Source organism: Aricia agestis, chromosome 16 (genome assembly GCF_905147365.1).
Source record: "Aricia agestis chromosome 16, ilAriAges1.1, whole genome shotgun sequence".
NCBI lineage: Eukaryota > Metazoa > Arthropoda > Insecta > Lepidoptera > Lycaenidae > Aricia > Aricia agestis.
The window spans coordinates 2,699,391-2,724,879 of record NC_056421.1 but is presented as its reverse complement, the minus strand read 5'-3'; the positions used below and the strand labels follow the sequence as shown (position 1 = coordinate 2,724,879).

Genomic DNA, 25,489 nt, shown 5'->3' with positions numbered 1-25,489 from the left:
TGTGGTGGGTAACAAATAAATAAATTGAAATAATATTGTATTATTTTCAAATTATATTCAGATAGGTTGATGTTGTCTTTACGTTATTTAGTGGAATTCTGGTGGTTTGAGAGGCCATTTAGGTTTTAGCGGTTTCTGGTGGTTTATGTTGCTGAATTTGGTGGGTTAGTAAAAAAAAAGTTGGCAACACTGTTCGTGTCAAAACTCAAAAATTTTTGTTCTCGTGTTTTGAAAACGTCGAGTTTACGTAAATATAAGCTCTTACAGTACAAAAATATTTAAGAAATATGCCTGAAAATCCCAGAAATAACCAGTAAGACTTATTTAAAAAATGTATCCACCTGTAATAAACAAGTATTCTTATGTTTTCCTTTACTTTTCAGACAAAAAAATAAAAATGAATCTAAGGAGCAGAGGCGAAAACGGCAGCAAAACCGGCACCCACCTGGTCCTGTAGACAAAAAGGGGGAAACAGAGGTTACAAAGCCCACAGGTAACCTTTTCAATCATAGCAGTTTTACCTAAAAAGAAGTTTTGGTTAGTTTCTATCCATGCTTATACTTACCTGCTCCTATGTCTGTGGTATGTAGCCCAAAACGGTTTAGCTACCACAATTATTGGCTGAGAGCACTGTCTTGCCACTTGGAAGTTGTAATCACGCCCTTGAGACCAAAAAATATTAAGCTGCATGTGTGCTGTCACTTGTTTTGCATTTTTATAGTTAGATAAGCCATAAAAATTTAAACATCATGTTATAAATATGTAGTTCCAGTTGCTGAAAAGCCTGTACCAAGTGAGCCACCACCAGACTTTTATAAGAATTTGAAAAGGGAAACAGATGAAATTTTAAAAATAACAGAAGAAGCAAACTCTAAATACAAGAAAAAGGAAATTCAAAGCAATTGGGCAAAATATGAAATGCCAATAGAAAGTTATGATGAAATTGATGAACAAGAAAGCATAGGAGCTGACTTTGAGGTGGTTTATTATTGTTAATTATTGATCTCTTATGCACATGTTCTGGAAAGAGTATTTAATAGTTTTTAATTCATCAAGCCCCGTACGGTCACCGGTGACCATGACCCAATAGAAATTCTATTGTCTAGTTTTTCCACAATCGACGGGTTAATATTTTGTCTAAAACATTGACATTACTCCCTAGTTGATCAAAACTTTAAAAATCATAATCTTTAAATTTTCAGAGTCTAATTCAAGCTTCATTATCAGTAGGTGGTCACTTTCAATTCAAACATGAAAAATCATGGGACGTGACCACCGGACCATCCGTTTATGACAAATACTTTGACATCAACATGGATAACTTGAACTTGGGACTATCCACTATAACCTTTTACGATAGGAACAACATAGATACTTCGTTATTCACAGAAAGTGATATACTAACTATGAACCACAGAGCAACAAAGTTCAAAAACAAATACTACAATGACAACAAATATACCACAGCAGAATTAGAAGCTGAAAACAAAATATTAAGTATGATGAAATCAGACAATGAATGCATTGAAACCAAAAGTAAAATTGATGAGACAGACATTGATATCAGTGCCATTAATTTAGAAAGCAATGACGATAAGGCCATATCACAGGAGGATAAAGAAAATGTTATTAATGTGCCAGAATCTCCTAAAAATTTAGAAACTAAAGAGACTGAAGAGATATTATTTGAAAGTCCTCTGCAAGACAATAAGAAAGTGATTGACAACACAACTGTGCAGTCACATGAAAGAGAGGACAAACTTGCTGCAGGTAATGTTGATAGTTTATACCTCTAAAACAGCCTTTCCCAAAGTGAGCGATAACGCCCCCTCCCCACAACGTCCCCGTCAAAAAGGGGACGTTGTGTAGAGGCTTGGGGGTGATTCGTAATTTCATTTCATCTGGATGCATTTTAAATTGAAACAATGGGGGGCGCTAGAACATAATTTCTTCCCTAAGTAGGCAGTAAGCACCTATAGACAAAATAAGTTTGGGAACCCCTGCTCTAAAATAATCCATACCATACATAGTAATAAATGTGCCAGCCTATCTCATACTTTTCAACATAAAGGGATAGGCACACTGGTTTTCATGAATTTAGGTATGGAGGTAACTCTTGAAATATTTTTTTTTTCTCATGACAAAAAAAAACTGTTTCAGATAATGTTCCTGAAAAAGCAGCAAAGAACCCAGTTATTGAGTCTCCTGAGGATTTGGAGAAGTGGTTGGATGATTTCTTGGATGGTTGATGCTTAATATCTGTGATGTGAATATTCCTGTTATTATTAATTTATGAAATGTAACTAATAAAATAATTAAGCTTTTTGCTATGTAAAAGTTGACTTTATTTTAAATTATCATTTAACTGGAGTCTGCATTGCATCGTGTCGCGACACTGTGTACCAGAGTACTGACTACTGAAATGCCGTGTCGCGCAGTTACGCTGCTGCGTAGTGCAATTAAGCTCATTATATTCCATACAATCGTCGCTCCGTTGTAGACTGCTGTGTAGTTACACCTAACGCTGTCTCACCATAATGCACAACTCAATGAAACAATCATTAACAAGTGGATGAGCAATCTCCAAAGGACCATCAGCAGAAAAGGAACGGTTCCGGTTTTTCAGAAAATGTGGGCAACATTGTGAGAGGAATAAAACTACATATACTTAAAAGCATTTATTGATTTCATTAGAGACAACAATGTTATTTGGTCCTAGGTATTTTCTGACGCAACATATTTTTCCTGTAGAAATAAAACCGCAAATTCTTTCTTCATGTCTTCCATTTTCCAAGCCGCTGAAAACGCGTCGCAGCCCAAAATTCCATTAACCATTGAAATCTTTATTCTATACAGTGTACACATATTTTAATTCACTTCACATAGTTACACATTATTAAAGCAAACACTTTGAGCACCTAGATGACTAACACTTTTAAAAACATACCTTGAAGATTAAAATGTGACCATAAACATGGCCAGCAAAAATTGTAATTCTGAAATTCTTGTATTATTATTAAGTATTATAAAAATTCCAGAATATTTTATATTTACTTATCCCATCATGTGTTTAAAAATTAAGGATTTTGGATAAAGGCTTATAGAGGACATGCTATTTCATTAAAAAGGACATAACCAAACCGTAAACTCTAGCTTAGTGTACAAGCAAAATATGCAGATCAATTTATGTTCGATATTTTATTTCATAGACCAGTGACTGAAAATTTCCTGTTGTAAAACAACAACTTTTTCCGTGCAAAATAAATTTCAGTAACATTAAGTTTCTTGGCATTTTGTAGGTAATTTCTTATTTGGTGCAAATGAGAAACCACCTACATGCCTGTAAGTTAAACGATTTTTATTTTGCACAGTATTACATAAAGCTTAATATCTATATTGGTTGTAATTACTTCGGCTCGGGTAGCTGGGTGCTCCTCTTCTGTCGTCGTAGGGGTTTCTACCCTGGTACTGGTTCGGAGGCCTGCCACTGGGGTTGTCGGATTGTTTCAAAGTTTTGGCACGAGCGACGAGCTGAGACACGAGTTGCGCTGGGGTCATGTGAGCGAAGGAAATAGGAGCACTGCCAACCGAAGTACTGCCTGAAGGGGTGAACACGGACTTGGAATTTTGAAGGTCCTGCTCCAGGACCTGGGTGTGCGCACTGGACGAGAAATGCTCTTGATCAATAGACGTCCCGACTTCAGTGAACGACGTGGCTTCGCGTATTGTGCACTTGTCACAATGAGAACTCGTGGTCTGTACCGCTGCATCCTTCATGTTAGCCGAAGAGACTTTCTTGGGGCGATTTACTAAATCGTGTAGATCCAGCGTTGACACTATAGTATCTATGATTTGTTTGTTTTTAAGTGCAATGGCCGAGGCGCTAATTTCGGTGAAATTAAATTCCGCTATTGGTTTTTTCTTAAGGGGCGAAAAGAATTGGGGCGCAATAGATTTCCGCGTCTTCTTTCTAAGACCGACGATCACCCGATTTGACGGCATTAATTCATCTAGTTTGGATACAGCACTATGGCACCGTTTTAACACTGTAAATACAAAAGCATGGGAATATGACACACTACTCTCTTTAACGGGAAGGCTGTACAACATTTGTAATAGGAAATATAATTTGATATGATACATAATATAGAATGTTATTTTAAATCCAGGAAATAAGTAAAATTACAATACGCTTGAAATTGTATAATATATGGCATTAAGCCAGACAAACAAGATAAAAAATACCCACCATCTGTTTTTGTATTAGTGTCCATCTGCAGAAGGGCCCCTGTAAAATGCACAATTTCATTAACTGCTTTCTCACACATGACTTATATTTCACACCTTAGTTATATATACATTATAAAAACAATTACTCGAAACTCCGTTAAAATATTTACCTTTGTTTGGAGCCAGTTTCAGGTAATCTTCATGGGAGAGTATACCATCAGCGACCAACTGCAATTAAATTTGAGAATAATTAATACAAATAAATTATAAGCAAGTGAGTAAAAAGCCAGGAATATTTAATTACTTTGGCCAAGGCATCTGCTGGCTCCTGCATAGAATTTGTTGATGGATCTGTAGTATGATCCGAAGGAATTAATTGTTGAGAGGTGGTTAAGGTCGGTACCAGCCCCGGGTTTCCCGGTGCAGGAATAGGAGCAGGAACTGGTTGAGGGGGATTCATGTCATAAGGATACGGATTATACACCGGATATGGCTGTGGTACATCGTATTGGGCTGGAGGCATGTTTGGATCTACAGACATTCCTGGAATGAAGTTTGCAGGGGCGGGATAAGGCTGAGGTCCTACTGTATAAGGATAGGGTGGAATGTATTCTTTGTGAGGTTGCACGTAATCACTGGAACGTCGAGGAGATCTTGAACGAGATCTCTCGTAATGGCGTCTAGGCGATCTAGATGACCTGCTTCGTCTGGACATTCTAGGCGGACTTCCCCCTGGGCTTGCATATCTTCTTTCTTTCCTGTAACCGGGATGATGATGAGGGCTTCTTGAGCGACGATGTGGCTCGTATCTTGGATGTCGAAGAAACGGCGGCGATTTTCGGCTGGAATACATACGACGCTCATATCTCGGAGGTGGTTCCTGATTTCTTCCAAAAGTCCGATGTGTTCTTTCTTGATGAAGCCTTCCTGGCCCGTGGCGATATCTTCCTGGTGATTCACGAAACCTTCCCGGAGAAACACGGTACTTTCCTGGACGTCCGTAAAATCTCTCTGCTGCATCTTGAAGTTTCCCCGGTGAGCGATGATGAACGGGTGACAGACTTCTTTTCTTCTGCATTTTTTGTTTTGGGCTGCTTTTTTCTGATGATTCATACATTTCCTGCGGCGATGAGCGCTGTGGGGGGTCTTCAAAATTCTTCTCATTTTTTTCGTTCTTTTTACTCTCTTCATAGTAATCATCAAGTTCAGTTCCCGGAGGTCGTAAATCCTCCTCTAAGTGTTTAGCTATGTGTTGTTTTACTTTCAATTCTTTATCCCTTTTGATAGCTTCGTTGGTTTTGTTGGGATCTCGACGACTTCCCGGCTTGATGAAATCATCCATCCGAGCTTCGCTGCTTGATCTCCGACGATCCTTATCTTGTCGCATTTTCTGTGTCTCTTTTCTTCGATCGTCCTCTATTAAATCGCGTAGATCTTCCACATCATCCAAAGAGTTAGCATCATCTCTTAATTTTTCGGGTTCTTCATTATCCCACTCGTCTACAACACTGAGGCCTTCTATGAAGTCTTCTTTAGCGAAATCATCGAAAAAGTCGCTAGGAATATCTTCTCCATCGGAAGATCCTTTTGGAAGGTCCATTTTCGTTTTTCTTCCGAATCTGAATCCGATCCACTCGATACGGTGAACACTCACTCAGTCTGCCTAACTATAAATACAATGTTAAGTAAAGTAAATACAAATTCATAATTTTCTGGTATGTTTTTACTACTTATTACCTACTTTAGTAGGAATAAAAATTAGAAATAAATTGTTATCTCAATTTGTTTTCAACATGTTTTTGGTCGCCACTCGCCCGCACAGATTACTAGTATATAATATTTACGTATGACTTGTCCACCACAGATTACTAGTATATATTTGTAGACCGTCCACAGACTAAGAAGAGATACTACGTATCATAGACATAATATATATTATGTCTATGCTACGTATCATACGTATGACCCGTGACCCGTCACTCGGTTTTTTTTAATTTAATAGTATGGCGCTAGCTGTCGCGTGAGCCGTCAAACTCTTCTAATGGCCCCTCTTCAAGATGGGCCAGCGCTGGGCGATCGAATGGCGCATGCGATGGCTATGCAATGGTCGCAACGCCTCTACATGATGGCCGTGTTCAGTTGTGATGTAAACGTCGTTCAAGATGGACGTATAAGCATTAGCCATTGCGGCAATGTAAAACGTGCATTTTTAATAATTTATGACTTCGTATCACCTCCCTCCTATGAACCTTCTCTTGAATTCTACGAATAATTATTTCGAGACTAAAATTAAAATAATGGTTTATGGTAGTGATGATGATGACAATGATGAATGTAATAATAGCATAATATGCTTTCCGTTCCTAAGACAACGCCGAAACTCCCAAAATTATATATTTAAAGAGTCAGGAGTTATGTACATATATAATGTAAAAGCTATAATAATTATTGTAACGTTTCATTAAAATCCGTTCAGTAGTTTTGAGTAAAAGAGTAACAAAAGTAACAAACATCCATACAAACTTTCGGCTTTATCATATTAATATAGTTTCATTCATTTTGAGACCACGTACTCGACATTTTGAATGAAATTCGTAAATTGTAATACGAATTACGACGTCCTCACTCGACCGCGGTCAGGTACCGACTGTCGTATCGCCAACTGCCATCGCTGGGCCATCATCCTTTGATGTGCGGCCGAAAAACCGACACCACCGCCATTCCACGGCCAGCGCTGGTGCCATCGGCCATCCTACGCCACTACGCCCTCCACACGCTGGGCCATCGTGATGGCCCACTACGCTGGCCCATCGTGAAGAGCCGCAATAAGACGTTTATCTGTCTACAAATTTATACGTCTAGTAATCTGTGGTATGGCACTTCGGCTATATAACCATAAAGTATAAACCTATAATGCTATATATAACCATGGCCAGACGTGTCAAGTATTACAAATGACGGGAAAACAGTATTGTTGCATACAATTTTCAGCATACCTAGTTACTTTATAATTTATATCGTCAGGTCAAGTCTAGTCAAAGTCGAAGTAAAAAGTCAATACAGTCAAGGAGTCAAGTCGGTCGATTCAGTAAAGTGGTAGACGCTTTACTGAAACTTCTGATGGAGTTTTGGAAGGAACACAAAATAGCTTGTTTCTGGATATTGCATCACTTTCTGAGTATCTAATGAGTAATAGTTAATATCCTACCATTATTACACAAAACACAATTTAAAGAAAATAATACAAAAACACAACCCATTAACACAATTTAAAGAAAATAATACAAATACACAACTTCACTATTTCACATTCCCGACAAAACTCCACTCGTTTTTTTTATCGTTGAGAGTATCCATACTCTCCCATTTAATAGTTCTCCTCCATCTACCCTCCAGGGTAGATGGAGGAGAACTATTAAATGGGGGATATTTGAAAAAGTGTCCAGCTGTACGCAGTAAATAACAGTTGAAAAATCCTCCAAGAGTGGCGCTAGCTGCTAGCTAGCTAAGGGTATGGAATGAATGTAGCCGTTGGTGACAAAATATAAATTGAAATATGTTAAAATATAACCTAAAATAGCAGACAAAATATAAACTCCATCGAAAGTTTCAGTAAAGCGTTTACCACTTTACTGAATCGACCGACTTGACTTCTTGACTGTATTGACTTTATACTTAGACTTTGACTAGACTTTAGACCTGACTGACTTGACGATATAGAAAAAATTGTATTATGTTCGAGCCACACTAACGAGAAACGCCGTTAATTATCGCGTTAATTCTAAAACATGTTATGGCATTATCGCCTTTACATGCCACTTATTAAAGGCAATAATGCTATAACATGTTTTAGAATTAACGCGATAATTAACGGCGTTTCTCGTTAGTGTGGCCAGAATATTGTTTTCCCGCCAATCGCCTTAACATTATACTCGACACATGCTCGACACTGGCCATGGTTATAGCGGAAGTGCCATTATAAGAAGAGAAAAAAAAAATTACTCATGTCAACAACAAACTTCAAAATACGAGCGCTTTTGTAGAAGTCCGAAAGCGTTATAATTCGATAATAAAATCAAATATGATTATTGGTTCTAAAAAATCATTAAAACTATGGAGTTAACACAGCGACTTCCTTGTACACAATCATTCAACGAAACTCCGACACAGAGTAACCGACTCCCTGAACAGGTATTGTTTACATTCTATTCACTTGTAATCTAAAAAAATAGAGACTATAATATGCACTGTAGTAAATCATTCTTATATTAATTTTAGATAGGATTTTTGGGAATATGTGGCCAAAAATATCCAGTGGTGAAAGGTCCAAACAAAATAGGCCGAGATCCCGAAACTTGCAGTATTGTACTCCAGCTGAATGTAAGTATAATGTATACAGTATAATAGCTATTTGATAAAACACGAATAAAATGACAATTTTTAAAAATTATTTGTAGCCAGATCGATTTATCGCCTCCGAAACCCCCTATATACTAAATTTCATGAAAATCGTTGGAGCCGATTCCGAGATTCCAATTATATATATACAAGAATTGCTTGTTTAAAGATATAAGATTAGCTTATTCAACTTGTTTAATAAATAGTACAAATGACTGCAAAAAGTGGACATAAGTGGCATGCCAAAGAAGAATATACAGATACCGAGACATCACTACCAAATAAAATTTTAATTTAAGCCATCAATCCCCAAGCAGCACCCGGATGCCGCAAATTGAACTTGAAAATCTAGTGTGTAGGTATTAAAATGTGTATAAAATAAATGTATTCTTGTTCTGAATAAAAGCCAATAATAAATATAACTTGTTATCTACTGCTGTATTATCATATAGTCTGGGAGCCCATTGATTTAATCTATTACTAAGGTCAATCTAATTTCCAAGCATAGAACCCAGTCTATCATCATAAATCATAATAAGATTTTTTTGTTAAAAGGAGAAGATATAAATTTAAATGTTGAAAACATAACATTAATGTTGTATACAATATATCTATCACACTTTGTCTTGATAATACTAGAAATAAAAGCCTTATTTCTGATAATATGCATACAAGTTTTAACTGCAACTTTACTTTTTATATCCTATTATTAAGTATTAATTTTTTTCAGTCGATATCAAGACATCATGCTGTTATAAACGTTCTAAATAGTTCCGAGTTCATGTTAATGGATCTTAACTCTGCCAACAAAACAAAACTGGACAATGTAAGTAACCACAGCTTAAAAATCTAATATTCTTCACTACCCACATTATACTTATTGGTGTTTTCCTTTGTTAAGTGATTTAACACAATTTTCCTTAACCAAGAAGTCAGACTGTAGTTGCTAGTACATGTTACAACTAAATACTCTCTTATGAGGCTCATTTAAAGCTTAAGTTGTTTTTAGTGTCCTTCAGAAGATATTATATTTAAAAATATATTCAAATACAATACAAATAATTTATTTCCAGCAAAATACAATATACAACTTCAGATTAAGACAAATCCCCACACTAGGTATATGCCTGTCCTATGGGGCCAGTAGGAACATTTTTGTGATATTTTATAACTTTTACAGTTAAGAATATAATAAATAATTATATTAAAACATTTACAACGAAATATTAAAACGACGATTAAGACGATATAAAACAAGACTCTGAACTCTATTACTTATAAGTTATAAGAGATATTATTATAATAATTATATTCAATAATTTTATTATTGGCATTTTAAAAAGTAGTATGCATAAAATATTTAACTTTTTTAGAAAACATTAGAGCCATATATACCATATCCACTGAAAAATGGTAATATGGTGCAACTGGGGCAGGTTTTTGGTATATTCAGCGTGCTGCAAGATAACAATGATCTCCCCATGACCCAAGCTCTTGATATTCCGGATACACCAGTGGTTTCCCGTCATGTTTCCAAGTTCAGTCATATCCATGTCACTACTGTGCCGGAATCACCAGACATGAGTGATAAGGTAACTAAGAATTTTATGTAATAAAGTACCTTGCTTGAACTACCCATCAGACTACATATTATAGCAGTCTTCAAAATTAAACAATACCTAACCATAAATTAAGTTACCTAATATTGAACATAACTAACCATAAACCATGTTTCCTAATATTAAACAACCATTATAATATATCCGTCGAAACTTAATATAAAACAAATATTTTCAGGATGATTCCTTCATAATGCCTTCACAACCAAAAGCTCTGAGAAATTCTAATGCAAATAAGTCTGCTGGACAGACAGAACCAACAGCAAAAAAGAAGATTGATAATAATTTTTGGAATTCCTCAAGAAAATCTGATTCAATCCATTTACAATCCAACACTACTATTTGTAGTCCTAATTCTTTTATTTCAACAAAAAACCCAGAGGATAAGAAAATACCAGACAATATTCATGAAATGAATACTCAGGTATCAAATAATAATAACGAAAGCACGGATTCATTATTTACAGCAGAAACTCAGATGCCCGAAAATCGCCATTCCCTTAATATTTTTAATATGGAAACACAACTACCTGTTAGTGATAAGTTGCCTGCAGTATGTAAAGTTAATGAGCAAGAAAACTTAGCACTTGACTTTTTCACTGATATGAAAGAAAATGACATATTTGAAGCTGAAACCCAAGCTGTGACTGTTAGTAAACCTTCTACACCTATCATTAAACATACTGTTGAACGAAAATCAGATAAAGTTAGCTTGTCACATAATGCTTCAGATGATGTCATTGTTTTTGATGAAATGGAAAGCGAGCCTCCAATCGAGGTCTTTGAATCCCAAGCATTACTAACGGAACATGAAGCAGAAACTCAAGATCTTAGATTTTTACATAATAAAGAGAGCGTCGCAGATGAAGGTTCAAAAAGAAATAAGCGCCTTAAATCAGATAGTTCTACTGATTGTGAGGATGATATGATACATTTATCACAAAATTTTCGTGATAAACATAATAATGATGATGATGAAACCGATTGTGATGATGTGCATCCTAATGAAGAAGGCGAGAAAAAACCGGAAGTTGATGATGACTTGACTGATTGTGAAGATGACCTTTTGCCGCCGAACGAGATAAAAAAGACTGAAATACCAAAAAACGAACTTGCATTAGAAGATTTACCAACTCAAATAGTAGCAGAAGATGAAACCAAAATAAAAACGAATGAAGATGATTGCATTGACGATATGCTTACTCAAGTAATACAAGTGAATGAAAATGAGGACAATATAGAAGATATGTTAACACAAGTTGTGATTCCAGAGGACGATAAAAAATATGACATTAAGCCATTACTACCCGAAAATAAACCTAGCAATTCACCATTTAAAATACCACTTTCACCTATGAAGACCAAAAAAGACATTAAAATCCCATCCAAAAAGTCATTACCTGAACCAGGCAATAGCGACAAATATGATTTAGACTTTTGCTACGCTTCAACTCAGGACGTTTTCAATGATTTGTGTTCACAAAGAGAAATTCAAATTGGAGTATCCCCTCCAACAAAAGGTATTAGTGGATCAGGAACAAATAACATTTCTGAAAGTACTGCAAAATCTAATGTGGGGTCTAACAAAAATTATTTTATTGATGTCGCGAAACCGAAGAAAGTGGGGAGTGGAGATAGCTTGTCTGACGTTGAAAGTACGCCGAAAAAAGTTCCGCTGACCTTTATGGAGACAGACTTGCCAGACAGTCAAGAAATCAAAAGCAGCATGACTCGAAGCAATAGAACTAATGCGATAGAATTATCCAGTGAATCCGAAACTGAAAATGATTCGGAGCAATCTACACCTGTATTGTTCCGACATCCAAAGAAAAAGAGTAGCGATGCCAAAATGAATTTATCAAACAAATTTGAAATTGATGCACTTCCTACCAGGATTATAACGCGGGTCAGAAAACCCACGGCAAAAGCTTTGAGTAATCTAGACACTTCTAGTATCGCTAAAAACATTTTAAAGCCGAAATTTTTACCAGAACAAGAAGAAAATATTGATAACGAAATTATTACTGAAAATTTAACGAGGCTCAAAAATAAAGCTACTAAAGCTTCGTCTAGCGAAAAAAGCACAAAAAGAGATTCCACTAAAAGCGACAAGAAGAAAACTGACAAAGAAGACAAAGAAACAGAAAAAACTAAAAGAAAGCCCAAAGAAAAAAGTACAGATAAAAAGCAAACCAAAAGTAACTCACAGAATACTATGGACGGATACTTAAACGTAACTGAAGACAAAACAAAAGCCAGTAGAACTACAAGGAGTAGAGCAAAAAATATAGATTCAGACAAAAAGTCTACTTCGCCGGAAGTTGTCAAATCGAAAAGAAAAAAACCAGAAGAACCAGAAAAAGAAAAGAAAGAAACGAAAAAATCCATTGAAACCGAGCAAACAGTTCGACGTAGCAGACGGAGGAAAGCTGATGATGACGAACAGAAAGTATCCAAAGAAACGGAAAAAAGTAAAGTTTACAGTGTCAACTCTTCAAGGAATTCAGAATCGAGTCTCGATTCCTCTAACGCGTTGAAGAGATCGACCGAGCCTCAGTTTCCGAGTGCGAAAAAACCTAAAATGTCTGGTGGAAGATACACGATTGATACGCAATATGTACTCTTCACAGCATTTCCAAACGAGGAAGTTAAGAATAAGTTGGAAAGTTTAGGTAAGAAAAAACCATTTACTTTGGGAGATTTGTAGAGGGACGGGAATGGAAATAGGATAGTATTTCCTTTCCCGTCCCTTTTTTGCTGTGGAAAAATGTACGGTTTCCTTTAGTAACTCCATAGCCTTGTGGAAAAATGTACGGTTTCCTTTTGTAACTCCATAGCCTTGTGGAAAAATGTACGGTTTCCTTTTGTAACTCCGTAGCCTTGTGGAAAAATGTACGGTTTCCTTTGTAACTCTGTAGCCTTGTGGAAAAATGTACGGTCTCCATTTGTAACTCCGTAGTCTTGTGGAAAAATGTACGGTTTCCTTAAGGCTACGGAGATCCGAGATATGGGTGTTATAGTAACCTTAATTTTCAGGTGCGATAGTAGTGTCAGATGTGATGCACTGCACCGTGGTGCTGACATTACAGATCAAGCGGACATTTAAGTTGCTGTGTGCAGTCGGACTGGGCAGGCCGGTGGTGGGGCCAGCGTGGGTACAGGCCTGTGCTGATGCTAACTGTATATTGGGTGAGTTGGTGATGAAGATCTCTGAGTAATACAGTACAACTAAGTTGCTAAAAGCTCTTAGCAATCAAAGACTGCTAAGATTTTTAAAATTTATAACGCTAAATAAATATTGCCAAAGCTCATAACTTTATTTACTTAAAGTATACCCCTTATTAATAAGACAGGATTTTATTTTTTATATCTTGGAAATCTGCAGTCACTTGTGTTTTTCAATACTTAACTGTTTTCATGGTTTTTAATTTTTAGCCTTGACTAGCATTCACTTTGTTTTTTTTAATATTCCAGACCCGAATCAGTACATTTTAAGGGATGCGGTGTCGGAGCAAAGGTTCCAGTTCGATTTACAGAAGACAATAAGAAGTAGACGCAACTTCTTGAAGGGATACAAAGTGTCTTCGACGCCAAAAGTGGTGCCCAACGCAAAGGAGATGAAAAGTAAGTGCTTCTATTTAACATTCGAGTAGTGGATTCATAGGCACATAGGCATTTCACGTGGGAGAGCCATGCTTCGGCACGAATGGGCCGGCTCGACCGGAGAAATACCACGTTCTCACAGAAAACCGGCGTGAAACAGCGCTTGCACTGTGTTTCGCATTTTCGCGTGAGTGAGTTTACCGGAGGCCCAATCCCCTACTCTATTCCCTTTCCCTATCCTCCCCATTACCCTATTCCCTCTTAAAAGGCCGACAACGCACCTGCAGCTCTTCTGATGCTGCGAGTGACCATGGGCGACGGAAGTTGCTTTCAGGTGACCTGTTTGCTCGTTTGCCCCCTAATTTCATAAAAAAGGCAGATGGCGGACCTACAGTTCGACAAGACTTTATTTGAACGTGGGTGACATTGACGGGAGCTCTGCTGGTAAAGAAGAACTGTCAAACACATGTCAAAAATGACGTTTTTCTACGAGGGCTGCTATTTATGTATCCGGAATTAAAAAAAGAAACAAACATATATCATTTAATATGGTTTTATTGCTTTTCAAAATATTCGCCGCGATGATCGACACACTTTTGCATACGCTGGAACCAATTTTCATAGCACTTTTTCCATTCTGATTGAGGTATCTCCAAAACGTGCATTTTGAACGCATCAACAGCCTCTTCGCGGCTCGAAAAACGTTGACCACGTAATTTGTTCTTCGCGTATGGAAATAAAAAGAAATCGTTAGGTGCCAAATCAGGGCTGTACGGCGGATGACCAGTCAATTCGATCTTTTGACCCTCCAAAAACTGAGTTGTTTCAGCTGAGGTGTGACAGCTAGCATTGTCGTGATGTAATATGATTCTGCGTTGTCGGTTGTCCTTTCTTATTTCTTCAAAGACTTCTGGTAAACAAATGGTCGTATACCATTCAGAATTAACCGTTTTACGATTCTCTAATGGCACTGTAGCCACATGTCCATTAATTCCAAAAAAACAGGCGACCATTTGCTTCAAAGTACTTTTTGCACGAGTAACTTTTGTTGGTTTCGGCTCATCTTGGAACACCCACACCGTTGACTGTTGTTTAGTTTCGGGGTCATATGCATAGATCCAAGATTCATCACCTGTGTAGATATTATAAACGGCTTTTGACGTACCACGGTTGTATTTTTTTATCATTTTTTTGCACCAATCGACACGAGCCCGTTTTTGATCGATTGTCAAGTTGTGCGGAATCCAACGCGAACATATTTTTTTTACAGCCAAATGTTCGTGTAATATCTTATGTATGCTCGTCATACTTATGCCCAAGGACGCCTCTATCTCGCGATATGTAACATGACGATCACGCATTATTAGTTCCCGCACAGCATCTATATTTTGTGGGACAACAGCTGTTTTTGGGCGACCTTCTTTATTTTCATCCGTGAGCATAGACCGCCCACGATTAAACTCACTGTACCAGTGATAAACAGTGGTTTTTGATGGTGCTTCATCTCCAAAAGTTGCGGTGAGTTGAATAAAGCACTGTTGTTGATTTAGCCCACGCCGAAAATCGTAGTAAATCATTGCACGAAAATGTTCACGCGTTAAATCCATGGCAAATGAAGACACGCAATTTTCAAAATGACGCCACAATGGAAAAATAATTGACAGTCACATGAAACAAAATGTATTCTTCAACCAAAGAGTTGTATTTTCAAATGTTGTAATTACTTTTTAAATATTGTTCTTGTAAGTGGCCAGTTCCGGATACATAAATAGCAGCCCTCGTATGATAGAAGCGTTTAGTTCCTTTTCTCGCCACGTTCAAATATAGCCTTGTCGAACTGTATGTAATGGGTCGGGTAATGGGTTCAATTATGATTTGACTATTGACTTGACATAATCAAAACCAATGACATAGTTCCGTCCAAATAGGGGAGATATGCGATATTTTTATTTTTGTGTTTATTTTAAAGAACTCCAAGTAGAATAGACCACAAGTATGTTAAAAAATTAAAATACTGGAATTTACAGCAAAAAATGCGGTTTAAAATTGTCAAATTTAAATTTTGGCGCCAAAACGGATCTATAGTTGTCATCACGTTTGACAATTATTATTGAGTACCGCACCTGATCGTACCTATCAAAAAGTTGTCATATCCCGCGTTCCATTTAGCGTTAAAAACGATCAAAACGCCCAAAATGGAGGCATCTTGATCGTTTTTAACGCTAAATGGAACGCGGGGACGTGTGAAGTCACTGAACGCTGATTGGTATTTTGCAATCTATTCCGTTTCAAGTTACTATTAAGGGAGTGCCTCCTCTGCCGGCGTCGGTTTGTCGAAATGGCTGCCGGCGCGGCGGCGCCGTTTTCCGAAGTTTGCCGAAGTCACGCGATGTTTGCCGACTAGGCTTCCGGCGCCTATTCGTTAAACATCGCTTGTCAAATGACAGAATTGAGAATAATGATCAAAAACATCAGTCTTGAGTTAAAGGACTATGAAAAGTACAAATGTGAGGATGCATATTTTAATGATAGTGATGATGATGATGATAAATGTGATCTGCATAGTAGCGTAATATTGCTTCTTTAAACAACGCTGAAACTCTCTAAAATGTATAAGGAGTCTGAAGTTCTGTTCAGTACCGTCGGAAGTACCACGGGGTATGCCTTTAAATGTAACCTCATTGGGAATATTGGGATATACTGTGGCGCAAAATCTTACTTTTTGGTAGCTGAAAAAAGGTTTATTTTCATGTACCTGCCTTAGCTTTACTAAGGCAGGTACATGAAAATGAATCACAAAAAAACTAAAATATCCACAGCCGAACATATTATAACCTCCGCCTTTGGAAGTCGGTTAAGAAGTTGAATATCTGAGATTATAATTATTTCTTTTTTAAAGTTTACCGGCACCCAGCGTTTAACGCATTTTCACCGGTTCCCATTTTGAGTGCCAGTGCCGGCAGCCGTTGTTTTATATCTCGGCTGCCGGCAGTATACTTACCGCCGGTTCCCATTACTGATATTTTTGGGAGCCAGCGCCGGCAGCGGAGGCACTCCCTACTTTTAATTCGTAATTAAAAAAAAACTATATTTTATAAAATATTTTGATTTATAATACCTTGCAGTGGCCCTTTTATATTTTTTTAACGTTTTTAATAGCATATTTGCATGTCCCTATTTTCTCTGACACTACTAATTGTGATCTTGCTTATTAGCGAATCGTACTGTCATTCAAATAACAAGATGTTAATCGCGACTTAGTTGCCTTGAAATTATTGTCGCGATACACTATACATTTGCTGAAATAAACATTGCCCGTTTTAAGCAATCGACGTATCTCGACGTATTCTGACGTGGGAGAGCCATGCTTCGGCACGAATGGGCCGGCTCGACCGGAGAAATACCACGTCCTCACAGAAAACCGGCGTGAAACAGCGCTTCCGCTGTGTTTCGCCGAGTGAGTGAGTTTACCGGAGGCCCAATCCCCTACCCTTTTCCTTTCCCTACCCTCCCCTATTTCCTTCCGTACCCTCCCCAATTCCCTTCTGTACCCTCCCCTATTACCCCTTAAAAGGCCGGTAACGCACCTGCAGCTCTTCTGATGCTGCGAGTGTCCATGGGCGACGGAAGTTGCTTTCCATCAGGTGACCCGTTTGCTCGTTTGCCCCCTTATTTCATAAAAAAAAACAAAATTCGTCTAAAGTTTAAGGCCGGTATAAATAGTCAGTACTCAAGATGCGTCTCGGTCTCAAGACACGGTTCAGGCTCTGTAATTGGTTGGCTATCAAAATTTGGACCAAACACAGAGCCGAACCGCGTCTTGAGACCGGGTCGCATCTTAAGTACTGGCTATTAATACCAGCCTAAGTGTGAAGAGTAAACAGACTAACGGGCAAATAGATATCTGCGCTTTTTTATAATATCAATAAAATAAAGATATTAATAAAATCGTACTCACTTTCAGTGATAGTGGAGTGCTCTGGCGGCACATGGAAGGAAGGTGGCAAGAATTGGCTGTGCATATCGTGTCCCGCCGACAGGCCGCTCTGGCCGAAGTACAAACGAAAGGGAGCAATCATAGTGTCCACAGAACTAGTGCTGTTGGGGGTACTCAGACAAGAACTGGACATTGAAGGAAATAAGTTGGCGTAGTACCCGCAAAAAGACTACCCACAAATAAGTTGTCAGACTACCCGCAAATAAGTTTTCGGACTACCTGCAAAAATTGTAGCTGGCATAGCAGGCAAGTTGTTGGGCTAGTAGCCCCAAATAATAATTTTTCGAACCCGCCTTTAAAACTACCCACCATTGTATAAACTCATTTCCAAACCCATCACAATTACTGTAATTTGTTTTTTTTTATGTCTTGAGATTAAAAGGACCCATAAACTTTACTATGTGCATTACATAATATGTGCCACTAATGGAGGCACTTCACATGGCTATTTATATTTGGTATCAAAACTCAAACTCATTTTTTTTAATTCAGAATAAATTTTTGCAATTAATGTTCTCTGAAAGTCTACATGATGCCTACCACCGGTTCGGGAACTAACCCTGCGAGAAGAACTGGCTATGTCAAACATACCGTCTACACATGGTGATTGTTTGGCAAATACAATGAGTTTCTAAAATACTAGAGTAGCAATGTCTTACAAAAGATTCTCAGAAATGCGTAACCACTTTTTTGTTCAAAAGACAATGTCAAGTCATATATTCGTTATGTCATTATGTATGTGAGATATGCCTGCAGGCATCTTCGAAGTGGCAACGCGTTGCTACCGTAAACTTCCAATCTAGTTACGTTAGTAACATAGAATATAATTGGGCAAATACGTCAAATACGCAAATACAAATAGCCATGTGAAGTGCCTCCATAATAAAAATGCATTATGTTAGTTCGCATGCATTTAATGCAATGTTACAATATATTTTTATGACCTAATGTGGTTATAAAATATATCTTTGAAAATGCGCCGCAATTTAAATTACTGATTGCCCTTATCATCTCTTATTTGCATTTTATTGTTTATTTACTTTCATATTAAACTATACTTTAAGTACTTTAGTTATAGAAATACATAAAATATGTATACAAACATTTTAATGTAGGAAACTTTGGTATCCTTTTTAAAATTATACCCAGTGATATTTATTTAACTTTTTTAATTTGATTTTTATCATGTTCGCAAGGATATCATTAAAAATATCAATTCCATATTATATTAAGGGCCGGTTTCACCACTTCCTGATAAGTGCCGAATAGGCTATCCACCACTTAACTTGACAGATGAAGTATGGAGAATCTGTCAAAAAAAAGTTGTGAATAGTCTATTCAGCACTTTATCAGAAAGTGGTGAATCAGGCCCTTAGAATTTAATTTAAATTCTTTGTAATATTACTCTTCCTTTTATTGTCACTGTCTGATTTTCATTTTAACTATATTTTATTTAGTTTTAGAAGACCTGTATATTTTTAATGATCTGAAAAATAAACACAGATATCCATTTTAATGTAAGTAAAGAAATTTTTTTGTGTCATATTATGAAAATAACTGTTTTGCGCAGATTTTTCAAAAGTTTTTAGTAATTGATTTAAAATTTTGAAACCGACTTTCCTTTGCTTTTGGATTTTAATATTGATTTTAACTATTTTAATGCATAAAAATAAACCATAGTCGAAACAGAACATACTTGGAGCAATAAGCATGAATTAAAAAAGTACAGTCCGTCAAGAAAGTGAAGAAATTAAAAAGTGGCAACATCGTATTCATCCCTTCTTTCTTAGATTAATTTGAAAGGGATGACACTACATGTTGCCACTTTTTAATTTCATCACTTTCTTGACGGCCTATAATAGTGCCTATTTTACACCATTTTATAATAATTTATGTCATAGGTTTCATAATATGGCATGTTTTACGACACAGTAGCTGTGTCGTAAAATATGCCTTTTGTGCAGAGTTGTAAAAATGCCTTTTGTAAATTATTGTTCAAAGCAAATAAGAAACAAAACAAACCTATCTTTGATAAACATTGTATAAAATAGCTTTAACAAATAAATCACTTGTTAGTTATAAATAAACACGCATTTGTTTTATATTTTTGTAGTTTTCCTAATTTTTACCTTTATAAAATAACTAGCTGTCCCGGTGAACTTCGTGTCACTTTAAAACCTTCCCTGGACTTCTAAGAATATTTTAAGACTAAAATCAGCCCAATCCGTTCAGCCGTTTTCGAGTTTTAGCGCGACTAACACATTTGAAAATCCATTTTTATATATAAGACTATGTATAATAATTGGGTTTTTTACAATATATGGAAATGAAATAGAAAATCAAAATAATATAAATGCAACTTTAATTATTATTAAAATTCACATATACATATACAAGTTACATTTAATAGAAATATAATATTCCATACAAGACTTGCTTATAATATATTTATATGTAATACTAAAGTCTCACAAGTTTTTACAAAATTAACTATTAATATTTAATTATTTACATAAAATACGTAGATGCAACTTTAACCGATTCAATGCGGATGACACAGGAGCCGTGTCATACGCGTTTTTAACGTGTGGCGTATGACACGGGAGCCGTGTCATTTGAAAAACGATTGTATATCTCTCAAATTACACTTTAGAAGGTTCTACTCTGAACAAAATCATATTAATTTTCCACGTAGAACAAGTCTATAGGCTTCGCCTCTGAATATTCTGTGAATTGAAAAAAAGTAGGGGCCGTCAACGCCGGGGGCGTCTTATGGGTTTTTAACGTGTGGCGTATGACACGTGAGCCGTGTCATTTAAAAAGCGATTGTATCTCCCTCAAATTAGACTTTAGAAGGTTCTGCTCCGAACAGAACCATCTAAATTTTCTACGTAAAACAAGCTTATATGCTTCCTCTCTGAATATTCTGTGAATAGAAAAAAGTAGGTGCTGTCTCCTTTTTTAGCCCACCGTACATTATCCAAAATTTCTGATCGTACTCTGTTCATACATTTTGTTGTGGACCCCGCATACTATCATAGCCCATTTAGATTCGCGTACGAGTCGCGAGACGAGGGGCGAGGTGCGAGTGTGAACAGACGCTCGTGGCTCGCCTCGTCCCTCGCGGCGCTCGCGTCCGGAGAGGTTTTTGGGGCACGAGTCAAAGGACCTCGCGTCGCACGCGAGTGGGTGTTTACATTCGCCCTCCCGCTACATTCTGGCTTCTACATCGTGCGCGCAGGTTGTGTTTAGTTTTAAATACGCAAAAACAAAAATGCATCGTATTATAATAATAATAATATCTATGGACGCATCACACCACGCCAGTTTGGGCCCGTGCTAAGTACCTGAAGGACTTGTGTTACGGGTACCAGACAACGGAAATATATTTAATACTTTTATACTATACATATATTTAAGGTTTTTATTATATGATACACATATTTAATACACAACCATGACCCAGGAACTTTGAAAACTTTTTGTTCCGTCAGCGGGATTCGAACCCGCGACCCCCGGCTTGAGCTACCGACAGCCCATCCACTGAGCCACAGAGGTCGTCAAAATATAATGGATTGGTCGCAAGTTGAAACATTTAAGTTCATAGAACAATTTCAAAAAGAACGATTTAGGACCCTAAACATAAATGCCACAAGAAAAGCCAAAAAGTTAGCTTCCTTTTATTTAAATTAGTGACGTAGCAGTATAAGCCCAGTACGCACAAACTTATGGCTGCTAAAACTTCGACGTCCTTCATTGTTGCTAGCTCAAAGACGACTGAACTCGGCACGCGAGTGTAAACAGGCAACTTATTAACCATCGATCAACACGAGCCTCGCACGAGGGACGAGGCGAGCCACGAGGCGAGGGACGAAGCGCGAGTGTAAAGGCCGTATCAGAATTCTGACGTGTCAAAATGTATGAGCGTCTGACTTTTTCTGATAATAAATTCGAATAATGTGCGGCCGGGCTTTTTAATAGTAAACTTTTAGAAAATAAAGAAGTAATATTGGGAGTCTTCATGGTTCCCATCATCAGATCACCACTTTTGTGAACATGGTACCAACTCGGAACCGGATCAATCGGAACAAATACCTTATACAACAAAAGAACATTTTTGAAAATCCGTTCACAAACAGCGGAGTAATCGTTGAACACATATAAAAAAATATCCACAGCCAAACGTATAACCTCCTCTTTCTTGGAAGTCGGATTAAAAAAATTATCTACGAACTTCTTTAAATTTATCTACGAACATATAATTTACTTTGGAAACCCAGATCTATTTAATATAGGTAGGTACTTATTTTTCTAACTTTGAAACCTACAAAAGGTTTGCAACATCTGAATAAAAAAATCGCTTACCTGCCATTTTCAGGTTTACACTTAGTGAAGCTACTCGAAATTAACTTAAAACAACGTAGCCTTCCGTCAACAACAATAGTTTGGGTTCAATTAAATAAATTAAGTTAATACAAGCGTAAAAACCAAAAAAAAACCATAAAGCTTTTTGAACGTGGCGAATGACACGGTAGCCGTGTCATCTACTCCTATGGCGTAAGACACGGCTCACGTGTCACGGGAAAATTGTATGCCGCCACGACTGAAAGTCTTCAAAAAGATGCGTCGCATTGAATCGGTTAAATGATGTGCACTGCACTGAATTTTAGTCAGAAGTAAGATCATCACACATAATATAGTCTGTCAAAAAAGTAAAGAAATTAAAAAGTGGCAACATCGTAGTATCATCCCTTTTTTTCTTAGATTTATTTGAAAGGGATGATGTTGCCACTTTTTCTGGGAGTCCCCAGTACACGGAACTAACTTTTTTCTGATACATACAACTTTACCACTTTGTGAGTGCCTTGTTTACGATGAGTCCGACAAACTTTTCTATGCGAAAAATTTCGACGCTACTGCGTTTTCGAATGCTTGACTCCTGCAATTGTCGATATGACGTCACCATGGCTCCTCGTACATACAACTTTCATTTTTTTGGAATTTGTTTAATAAAGTTAATTTAAAAACTGTGGTCAACTTGTCCGACAAGAATCACGCTGAGTCTGGAGTGTCCGACACTCCAAAAATGTCGCTATTACGTCACTGTGACTCTTCGTACATACAACTTTAATTTTTTCAAATTTGTTTAATAAAGCTAATTTAAAAACTATGGTCAACTTGTCCGACAAGAATCACGCTGCGTATGGAGAGTCCGACAGCCCAAAGATGTTGATATTACGTCACTATGGCTCTTCGTACATACATGTCGGACAAAAATTAAGTTATATCGGAGCTGAGCTACGATTATTTTAGTATATTTATTTTTGCATATTATGTTTACAAAATCAATAGTAATTAACATTACTTTATGAAGCTATCCTTAACAAACAGGCGTAGAAAGGGTATATTAATCTGTTGGATATATATTTCTCACTAACTATTGCCCACGACTTCGTCCGCGTCAAATTTGAATAATTTTTTCATACATATTTTCACACTGGGTTTAACTCTCATCCGACTAAAATATAGCCAGACTTGAGACTATATTTCATTAGACAGTGGTTTTCAAAAGGCCGGATGCAATATTAGGCAATTATAATTATTTTTCTTGTGTATTAATGTGTTGTGGGTAAAATGACTCTAGGGTGTTGTTTCCATAACATAATGTCAATTATTTCCACTGCAGTATGCAAAGTAGTATGATGCCCGACGCCACCAGCTTTCGGCAGAATTTTCAATCCAGCTTTTAATCTACCCGACTACCGGTACTTCCCGACTCATTATAGAAGTACAGCTGCAGGAATGTTTTATAGAATACCTACTAGCTGTCCCGGTAAACTTCGTGTCACTTTAAAAACCTTCCCTGGACTTCTACGAATATTTTAAGACTAAAATCAGCCCAATCCGTTCAGCCGTTTTCGACTTTTAGCGCGACTAACACATTTGAAAATCTATTTTTATATATAAGAAGATATACTTATAAGAAGATTAACTATTTACTTATACAAAAATATGAAAAAATCAAAACGGCCCTCTTTAAGAAATTCGAGAAAAAATGGTTTTGCATTTTTTTGCAAAAGCAAAATAAATAGTTAAAAAACTCACGCGGCGCGTAGATTGTATGTTAAATGGCTAAGTCTTCTCTAAAATGTACGAATAACTAAAATTAAAAATAAATGATGAGATGAATAATTAATTTTTCTTGTATCTACAGGTTGTAACATAAGTGATAATACTTTAGTTAGGGTATACATCATGTGTTCCTTGTATAAAGTTCACTCTGAAAAGAGCAGGGCTGATAGACCAAAAAAATTTTTTTTGTGATTTGCGCGCCCTGGCGTATAGATTTCCCCATACAAAAGTGAAAAAAAAATCTCTTTCAGCGCTACTACTTTCACAGTAAATTCTAATACACGGAACTCATACACAGTACACACCCTAAAGTATTATCACTTAGTATTGTTATACCCTATATACTAATATTATTAAGTTGAAGTGTTTGTGTATTTGAAAGTGCTAATCTCAGGAACTGCTTATTCGATTTGAAAAAATATTTTTGTGTTGGATAGGTCATTTATCGAGGAAGGCTTTAAGCTAATAAATAACGCCGTTTAATTGTATTTTCCTGAATATTCATGTTATGATTGAATTTACGTTTAGTAGAAAATACGAACTTAAAATGCCTAATATCTCGGCTCCGATATAGTTTAGCCATATGTCCCCCGTAATACAGTTTACTCCCCTTGATATGTTCTTTCATAATATGCCGGTTCGGTGAGTGGCCGCGAGATTTGAAAATGACGCCAATATTACCCAAACCCCTTTAAAGTTGCATGTACGGGGAGACATAATGACGTCACATCAACATTTTTGGGCTGGTCGAAACTCCAATATGCAGCGTGATTCTTGTCGGACAAGTTGACCACAGTTTTTACATTAATTTATTAAACAAATTTGAATAAAATTAAAGATGTATGTACGAAGAGCCATAGTGACGTAATATCAACATCTTTGGGCTGTCGGACACTCCATACGCAGCGCGATTCTTGTCGGACAAGTTGACCATAGTTTTTAAATTAACTTTATTAAACAAATTCGAAAAAATTAAAGTTGTATGTACGAAGAGTCATAGTGACGTCATAGCGACATCTTTGGAGTGTCGGACACTCCAGACGCAGCGTGATTCTTGTCGGACAAGTTGACCACAGTTTTTAAATTAACTTTATTAAACAAATTCGAAAAAATTAAAGTTGTATGTACGAAGAGTCATAGTGACGTCATAGCGACATCTTTGGAGTGTCGGACACTCCAGACGCAACGTGATTCTTGTCGGACAAGTTGACGACAGTTTTTAAATTAACTTTATTAAACAAATTCCAAAAAATGAAAGTTGTATGTACGAGGAGCTATGGTGACGTCATATCGACAATTCCAGGAGTCAAGCATTCGAAAACGCAGCAGCGCCGAAATTTTTCGCATAGAAAAGTTTGTCGGACTCATCGTAAACAAGGCACTCACAAAGTGGTAAATTTGTATGTATCAGAAAAAAGTTAGTTCCGTGTACTGGGGACTATTTTTGGACGACTATAGACAGTAGTAAGTTGAGTTATGCTTAAACACTCAACGTTTGACGTTTGTGTAG

General features: G+C 36.9%; 3 protein-coding genes across 4 annotated transcripts; 2 read left to right on the top strand and 1 right to left on the bottom strand.

Moving 5' to 3' along the window:
- The first annotated feature begins 203 nt into the window (after positions 1 to 203).
- On the top strand, positions 204 to 2,313 carry LOC121734969. 2 transcript variants are annotated; one of them, XM_042125634.1, is made up of 5 exons: positions 204 to 313; positions 384 to 493; positions 773 to 978; positions 1,203 to 1,770; positions 2,161 to 2,313. In XM_042125634.1, the coding sequence occupies exons 1-5, from the start codon at positions 288 to 290 to the stop codon at positions 2,247 to 2,249; spliced, it is 999 nt and encodes a 332-aa protein (XP_041981568.1). In that variant the 5' UTR covers positions 204 to 287; the 3' UTR covers positions 2,250 to 2,313. The 2 variants fall into 2 exon arrangements, with proteins under 2 accessions (XP_041981568.1, XP_041981567.1); XM_042125633.1 differs by having other exon boundaries at positions 767 to 978; positions 2,161 to 2,312.
- A 352-nt stretch (positions 2,314 to 2,665) lies between these two features.
- On the bottom strand, positions 2,666 to 6,041 carry LOC121734961 (histone-lysine N-methyltransferase SETD2-like). Its single transcript, XM_042125619.1, has 4 exons — positions 4,535 to 6,041; positions 4,401 to 4,458; positions 4,250 to 4,288; positions 2,666 to 4,046 (listed from the first exon to the last, which is right to left on the bottom strand). Exons 1-4 carry the CDS (start codon positions 5,828 to 5,830, stop codon positions 3,385 to 3,387), a joined length of 2,055 nt encoding a protein of 684 aa, XP_041981553.1. The 5' UTR covers positions 5,831 to 6,041; the 3' UTR covers positions 2,666 to 3,384.
- Positions 6,042 to 8,257: 2,216 nt separating this feature from the next.
- On the top strand, positions 8,258 to 18,319 carry LOC121734956 (mediator of DNA damage checkpoint protein 1-like). The gene is made up of 8 exons (XM_042125606.1): positions 8,258 to 8,421; positions 8,509 to 8,610; positions 9,359 to 9,454; positions 10,002 to 10,220; positions 10,426 to 12,919; positions 13,284 to 13,436; positions 13,722 to 13,871; positions 17,815 to 18,319. The coding sequence occupies exons 1-8, from the start codon at positions 8,344 to 8,346 to the stop codon at positions 18,000 to 18,002; spliced, it is 3,480 nt and encodes a 1,159-aa protein (XP_041981540.1). The 5' UTR covers positions 8,258 to 8,343; the 3' UTR covers positions 18,003 to 18,319.
- Positions 18,320 to 25,489: the final 7,170 nt, after the last annotated feature.